The sequence below is a fragment of the Urocitellus parryii genome, chromosome 12 (assembly GCF_045843805.1).
Source record: "Urocitellus parryii isolate mUroPar1 chromosome 12, mUroPar1.hap1, whole genome shotgun sequence".
NCBI classification, from domain to species: Eukaryota; Metazoa; Chordata; class Mammalia; order Rodentia; family Sciuridae; genus Urocitellus; species Urocitellus parryii.
In genome coordinates, this window is record NC_135542.1 from 21,264,666 (window position 1) to 21,272,227 (window position 7,562).

The window sequence follows — 7,562 nt, forward strand, 5'->3', positions numbered from 1 at the left end:
TCTATGGATGTGCAGTAGACACGCTAATGCTGCAGGTGTCCAGCTGCAGAGGAGACATGTTCAGTGACTGCCAGTGCTGAGTCAAGTACATCATTACAACCAGACCCGCACCGAGCTTCCAGAGGCCAGGGCCTCTCAAAGCTATCATGAAGCACTCAAGTGCACACTCTTGTATCTGAGTCTGTTTTGTGTCGTGGCAGTCAGGACCCAAATTTTCAGTGCATCTGCCTCCTCCACCCACAAAGGCAGCCTGTATCCCAGATCACACTTGGTGCGCAGACATGAGTGGAATGTGGCTCCCCAGGGGGAGGGGAGATGGCAGGTACAGGCAGATATTTGTACCAGGATTGTTCTAGTAGCACATTGCAAGAACCCAGGTGGTATATGGAGGACACACTCAGGTAGCAGGATAACAAGATTGTGCCCTTGTATATGTAGCTGAGATTTCTCCTGAATGTTTGACCACAGTCTTCTGGGTAGCTCTTCTAAAAGCCATTCTCTGATGACATTTGTCCCACCCTGATCCAGGTGACCTTTCAGGAGACGGTGACAAGCCTCATCCGCAGGGCCTTGGACCAAAATTTGTTGCAGCATGAGGATGTGGACAACTTTGAGCTGCTGTATATGATGTCTGAGGATGAGAGTAAGTAGGACAATCAGACAGTGGGGAGACATGATCCACAGTGGGCTCAGGATAACTGACAGCCAAGAGAAAGTGGGCCTTGGCCCCAAAATACCAAAGTGTGATGGGCCTGGCGGAGACTCTCAGGGGTTGTGGGTGTTTTGTGGTATAATCCTTGAGTGCCACCTAACAATTCTCTCCACTTTGCTCTGCAGAAATCAAGGTCTCTGACCACGCACTCGTGTGTCTGTCCATGAATCTGGGAATACAATATTTCATCGTGAGGAAACGCCCCCAGGTCAAGGGAAAGGAGGTAAACACCTACCTTATTCAAGCTGTGCATGTGCTGCCATTCCACTCCGACCTGAGGAAATAAGAAGCCTCAGCACCTGGCCATATTTGCTGGAAGCCCATAGAGCCAACTGACAGTCTGGGGTGGCTTTCTGTTTCTGGGTTTGCTGATGTTCCATCCCCCACAGTTCTCAGAATCAACCTGCAAGTCCTCCAGGCCGCTTTCCCACAAGCAGGTGGGAGACACCTGCTTAATTCGTGTCCACTTAGAAACACAAAGTCCAGAGATGGCCAAGAGTGTTCTGGTAAGCCTGGGAGCAGGGGTGTCCCGTGGTGCTTACACCTGGGTGGGGAGCAGACACTGGTCCAATACCATGGACTACTCATGCCCTCTTGAATTTGGAGCTTCTGGATGATCAGGAGGATAGATGGGAATCAAGAAGGGAGAGGTCAGTGTGAAGGGCTGGAGCTGAGATGAGCGAGTGCAGCAGCTTGTCCACTGCCATGTCTGAGGGAGTCTGTGTGTCAGGTGGCAGCATGCAGTCCAGAAGGGCAGGGACAGGTATGGGTGACAGATGAGAATAGGACAGGAACTAGGTTGCAGGTTCCCTTGTATGGGATGCTGACGTCTATGGAGGAGGACAGCAGTGGGAGGTTCTCCATGTTCCTTGAACAAGGAGCTGAGAGAGTCTCTCTGCAGAGTCGATATGGATGTGGAGCAAGCACACTAAATGTCCAGGTAACCCAATGACCACCCTTGCCGGATGAGGTGCCCTCCTACATCCCAGCCAGCACTGAGCCTCTGGAGGCCAGGAGCTCTCGTGGCTATCTTTCAGCACTCCTGTGTGTGGTCATGTTCCTGGGTCTGTTTTTGGCCCTGGCAATCCAGACCAAAGCCTCTAGGTTTTGTGCCTAGGCCATTCCCAATGCCGCCTGCATCCTCGGGCAGACCTAGGATCTTGGAGGCTATTGTCCCATTCCTCCCATCTTGTGGGATGAGATTGCATCTGTATGCAGGTAGTGGGGTCCTTTCACTCCGAGAGGAGTGCAGCTCCACAAAGAGCAATGGCAGGCCCAGGAAGTCCTATGTACAAGGATTGGGCTAGTAGCCTGTGGGAAGAGCCCACACGATGAGCAGGAGGTCAGCCTCAGGTAGTAGGGTCATGGATGTTGCACTTGTATTTAGAGTGGAGGTGCCTCCAGAATGCCCCTGCCCACTGTCCTTGAGTAGTCACTTCAAGGCCCATTTCCTGAAGGCCTGTCTCCCATGCTGCTCCAGGTGACCTGCCAGGATAGGGCTCCTGTTGTCATCCGCAGCGCCCTCGACCTACACTTCCTTACTGAGGAGAATCCAGAGGATTATGAGCTGGGCCAAATCATCTCTCGCCGTCAGAGTAAGTGAGACAATCAGATGGCAGAGAGCAAGGGTCAGGATGTGGACTCAGGTCAACTCTTAGCAACAAAGAGTAGTCTCTGACCCCCAAGAACACTCCAACAGGTGTGTTGGGTTCGTGCACAAAGCCAACTGCACTTCTGCTGGTGGAAGGTCTTGAGGTCCAATAGTATACCCCAGTGGATATTGCGGCTCCCCACCAGGTGCCCTCCCCTGGACATGAACAGGCATCCAAAGCTGACATCTTTGAGGAGTGAGGAGGAAAGCCTCTCTCCAGGAGCAGTATGTTTTCATGGTCTGGGATAGGAGTGGTTTCAAAGGAACATGGGAATGCATGGGCTAAAGAGGGAACTGGCATTTTGTGGACTGAAGCAGTACTATTGAAAGCCTTCTGTGTGACCAAAAAACCACTGCCTGGGCAGAGCATTGCCAGGATTCTAGCAAGCAGTAACAGGATGAAATTGGGAAGAAAACACAGCCTGGGAGACAGCCTGAATCATCTGTTTTTGCATAAATTCCATGGTCTTACGCACCTGAGTCCACTAGGCAAGGAGTGATCACAATAGCCAGGTTGTGATCCCTAACTAAAGTCAGATGAGGGCTTCCTGAGCACTTAGCCACAGAGCTCATCTGATAATAATGCCAGCGCTTTTTTGTTGGTTGGTTGGTTGGTTGGTTTTTGTGAGCCAAACACCACAGCAGCCATTATCCCAGCCTATGTACCCTGAAGACCACCATCCCTATGAGTTCTAGGATCACTTGTCTCCTATCTTAACCTACTGTTAGGTTAGTAGAGTCTATGGAAGAGGAAGTCTGTCTGGGGCCTTGGTAGCCTAAGAAATTCATAGCAGAGATCTCCACATCCAACCCAGAAGGGATGGAGAACAGGCTCTAGGTTAGAGGAGGGCGACAGGAAACACATGTTCAGAGGAAGGAGAAGCGGCTGTTGTATTCCCCCACTCGGGGTCATGGCACCACTGGGCCATACACCATGTTGGAGGGAAGCAGTCCCTTTGCTGGTCTTTGGAACCATTGTTCTCAGTAGGGCAGTATTTGTGGCCTCCATTCTCAGAAGCCTGGTTCACATGGAGGCGGGCTCCACCAACGCAGAAGCATGGCTCTAACGTGGTATCCGTGCTGGTCAGCCTGTCCTCACTGTGGCCATACTTGAGGAAAATAACTCAGAGGAGGAATCCTAGGCCTTTTCTCTGGGTTTCATAGCTTTCTCTTTGGTTGTGCACTGAGGCTGTCCATAAAGCTCTAGTGTGTGGCAGTGGAGGGAGAGCTCCTCAGCCCTTGCCACAAAGGCATAGACTGGGAGAGAGAGAACGAGGCTGGCAGAGAGGGAGAGAGAGAAAGATGGAGAGGGAGGACCTCTGCTTGGAGAATGAGGATTCAGTGGAGCCAACAGGAACAAGGTACTGTTGCCCAGGGCGCAACCCTGTTTAGGTCTTACTCCAACCATGCTCAACCTTTCTTCCAGTCCCTCCCACCCCCCAGTAGTGTATTCATCTTGAATGAGAATTTCATGTTGACATCAGAGCACTCACCATCCAATGCTTCCCTCCAAACCCACCTATGAAGATGGCTCATGTGGGGACTGAATCTTCGGCACAGGAGCCTTTTGTGGGAGATTTCAGATGCAAACCCTAGTGGTGTGCTTTGGCAGATGCAAGAGGACCTGAGATATTCTGGAGTCCAAAGCCTTTGGTAGGAACAGACATTAGGTCTGTTGAAGTGCTCTGCCTAGTTCTTCCTCAGGGAGGACTGTGGAGGCTGTCTTTGTTGGTATTGGTGCTGAATTGGAGAGCTCTCAGGTGTGTGGCTCTGGCCTTTTCTGGCACAGGCTCTCAGATGTTGGCGTGTCCTAGGGAGCACCTCCTGAGTGCCACCTTCTTTTTGTACACCCCTCTCTCCCCAGAGCTGAGGATTCCAGCAGAGGCCAACGTATTTTATGCCAAGAATCCTCACAAAAAATCCAACTTTGTGCTGAGGAAAAGGAGCCTCTCCCAAAAGAATGATGGGTGGATCCAGCCTCAACCTCCCTCTCGTCCTGCAAAGAAGGCTCCTGCCCTCCTGAGGATGCTTGCAAAACCATTCTGCTGCTGTGTGCCTGGGCGGGGCTGAGGCAGCCCAGGAATATTTACATTGATTACTATTTTCTTCAAAGTTTGAATCTATAGTTTGCCATTGTCCTTGACCTTGTTTAGTAACACAGTTGTTACTCTATCCTGTGTTTGTTGTTTCCATTAATATATTATTATTTTAAAATATATATGTTTTTGTTACCTGATCTACTGTGATGATTTGAGTATACTAAATGTAGCAGTGATTCCTAAAGGACACATCCAAACCAACAGGAAGGAATGTTTCATTCTATCAGCAAGAACTTTGGTTTTTAGGAGTTTGGCAGATGGCAAAAAAAGGGAAACTCAGATGTCCCTTCATGGCCCCTGGAGTTAGAGGACTTACCCCTTTGCACCTGGGATCAGGAGACCTCATTTCCTCGAGGACACGCACACTCAGACGTAAAACTTAAGTGTGGGTTCCTTTCTGGGGTCCAGGGCTGTTGTTAGCCACCAGGAATGACAGTGCTCTCCATGCTGAGTGGAGCCATTTTTGCCAGGAAAGAGAGCCCATGGTCACGCCTTGTGCAAAGCATCCCACGCCAGGGGCTCCCATCCCTACATTCCTGTCCTGAAAGGAAGCCACTCAGAGGCAAGGTGGGTCCAACCACCTCCCATGTGTTCACTCATCACTGTGTTCCAGCAGTCACCCCAGTGAACAGTCCTGATGGGATTGGATGTGGCTCAGAATGTCACCCTCATGAGCTCTACCCTGCCACAGCTGCAGTTCTGCAGTGGGAGAAACTCAAAACCTCAAAACACATGCACATGAAAGAAAAGAGCAAGAGCCAGAGCCCAAACAGGCCAGGTGTGGCAAAGACAGCTGGAGTGCCTAGGTTGGGACTCAGAATTATGTCAGTGGGGTGGCATTGCTGCTGGCACCAGCATGATAACCGAGAGCCAGCCCTGCTCATTTTGGGGAGCAGTGTGTTGGGGAAGGCAGCAGAAATTGAGAGGCAGGATTGAGTTTGGCCCTAGGAGGAGGTTGGGTAAGAGGCCAGTGTGGGTTGGAGAGCCTGGGCAGATAGACAGAGGCCAGGGCACACCCCAAAGCCTGGAGACTGCACTTGATGTCCAGGGTTGTGAAACACCACTTCCCCTCTTACTCACAACTGAGAGCAAGGGGCATTGATGAGTTCAGTTTGTGTGCGGCTGCATCCAAGGTGGCTCGGCTAGGAACCTCTGTTTCCTTGACTCAGGAGGCTGGGAGTCCAGGCTCCACTGAGGCTCGGCTGGGAGGATCGGAGTCTGAGTTTATGCCTGTGTTCCCTGTAGGATCCATGTTGGCTGAGCCTCAGTGTTTTTGTAAGGAGAGGATGGGTGACCGTCATGTCTTTATCACAGGACACACTTGCTAAATGGATTTGTTTGCTCTGAGGAGGAAAGAGAGAGGGGGGAGTGGTGCTGGAGACAGGGATGCAGACAGGGGTCATGGACTTGGCATAACTCAGTCTTGGAGGTGATATCCCATCACCTGTACCCACTTCAATTCCCATGAATCCAGAGGCTGAGCCCCCTTGAGGTGAGGGGTGAACCGGTTCTGGGCAGCAGGATGCTGTGGTACCTCGGAGTCTCTGTGAGACCCCAACACTAGACACACTTGGCCCTTTTGAAATCTTAGGAGAAGCCTTGGGAAGTTGTAAGGCAGAGGGGAGCAGCCTCTGCATCTCAGTCCCCTCCAACTTGCCATGGTGTAGAGAGGGAACTGCAGCCACGATGGGACGGACATTGGCCACGTCCCTGTGTGGGACACAGACCTGATTGAGTTAGGGTGCATTCTTTGTCTCTCCCTTTCTTGTGATTATCCCATCTCTACATTTGTGCTTTAGCCACCTGTGAGTCCCATCTCTGGTTTCAGAGAGAATAGAGGGTGTTATGGGCCAATAGACACAATAAACCCTAGAGATTAGATGCTACCCTACTTTCCAGAAAAGACTGGGCACACCATGAGTTGCACAATGATGGGACCAGGGTCCAAAAGATGCTGAGAGGGAAGGACTGGTTGTGAATGCATTTTTGAAGGCTCCAAGCTGCAACTCTAGTGGCACCAAGCAGGGCAGATGCTGGTGGGGATGTTTGGGTAGTTGTTGGTGAACACCTGCGCACCTGAGATGGGTAGGCATGGAGGAGAAATCAGCAGCCCATAGGGCTTTTGAAAGTGGTCTTATGTGAAAAGAGGCTCAGGTATGGGCACAGGAAATGACATCATTGCCTTGACAATGGATCAAACAGAACATGGAACCCTGGTATCCAGGCACCCACTTCACTGACCAAGCCATCCGAGCTCACTTGGTTGGAGCCACTGGAGGGAGAAGGATGTTCTCCTGTGGTTGCAGACAATGCCGAGCCTCAGGCTCCCAGGAATCTCAGGGGGGCCAACTAGCCCTTTTGTGGATACACTGGGTGAGGCTTCGTCTTAGACGCCACAGCCTCTGGCGATTGTCGCAGAGGAGCTCAAGAGTAACAGTGAGTAGCACAGGGCAGGTGAGCCCAGCAGGCCCTCTAGTCTGATCCCTGATGAATGGCCCAGGACTCCTATTCTGACTCTGTGTGTGTGTGTGTGTGTGTGTGTGTGTGTGTGTGTGTGTGTGTTTGTACTGATGGGAACTGTCCCATTGTGCTTTGACTCTAGTGTATTGGCACAAGTCATTTTTCTGTTTGTCACCATTTCCATTTTGAACCCACCATTCTTGGTCCCAACCCAGGGTGAAAATGATCAGAACACGGAGGAGCCCTTCAGGGTTCAGAGCCTTGAACCTTACAGGCAGGAGGACCAGCTTAGGAATGAGCTCCTGCCTGTCATTTGTGGGAGGAACCTACAGTTCAGCAGCAACATGGGGTTAATCTCCTGGGATTTCATCCCCACCCAGCAGGTGCTGGATCTCTTGTTCCCAAGGTAAGCACCAGACCACCAAGCCCAAGTGTGTAGCCCCCTCATGCCTCTGTCTTGGGGCTGCCATGTGCCTCTCAGGGACCCAAAGGTTTGTGATACCTAATGAGATAGAGGACCACACTCATAGTGGAATGTCAGCCCCGAATGGGAGGAGTCCTGGAGGTGCCTGCCACAGCCTTGCAAGGGCAGTGAACTTCCCCTCTCAGGCAGAGAAACCATCCTGACTCCAGCTGATCC

General features: G+C 51.4%; 1 protein-coding gene across 1 annotated transcript; it reads left to right on the top strand.

Annotated features, from left to right (window-relative positions):
- The first annotated feature begins 1,105 nt into the window (after positions 1 to 1,105).
- On the top strand, positions 1,106 to 4,599 carry LOC144249570 (ral guanine nucleotide dissociation stimulator-like). Its single transcript, XM_077791682.1, has 3 exons — positions 1,106 to 1,218; positions 2,193 to 2,307; positions 4,228 to 4,599. Exons 1-3 carry the CDS (start codon positions 1,201 to 1,203, stop codon positions 4,431 to 4,433), a joined length of 339 nt encoding a protein of 112 aa, XP_077647808.1. The 5' UTR covers positions 1,106 to 1,200; the 3' UTR covers positions 4,434 to 4,599.
- The last annotated feature ends 2,963 nt before the right edge of the window (positions 4,600 to 7,562 follow it).

Bases quoted from the DNA above. Each gene is read 5' to 3' on its own strand.
- LOC144249570 (XM_077791682.1), top strand. The intron at 2,308-4,227 runs GTAAGTGAGACA...CTCTCTCCCCAG, and splicing joins AATCATCTCTCGCCGTCAGA to AGCTGAGGATTCCAGCAGAG.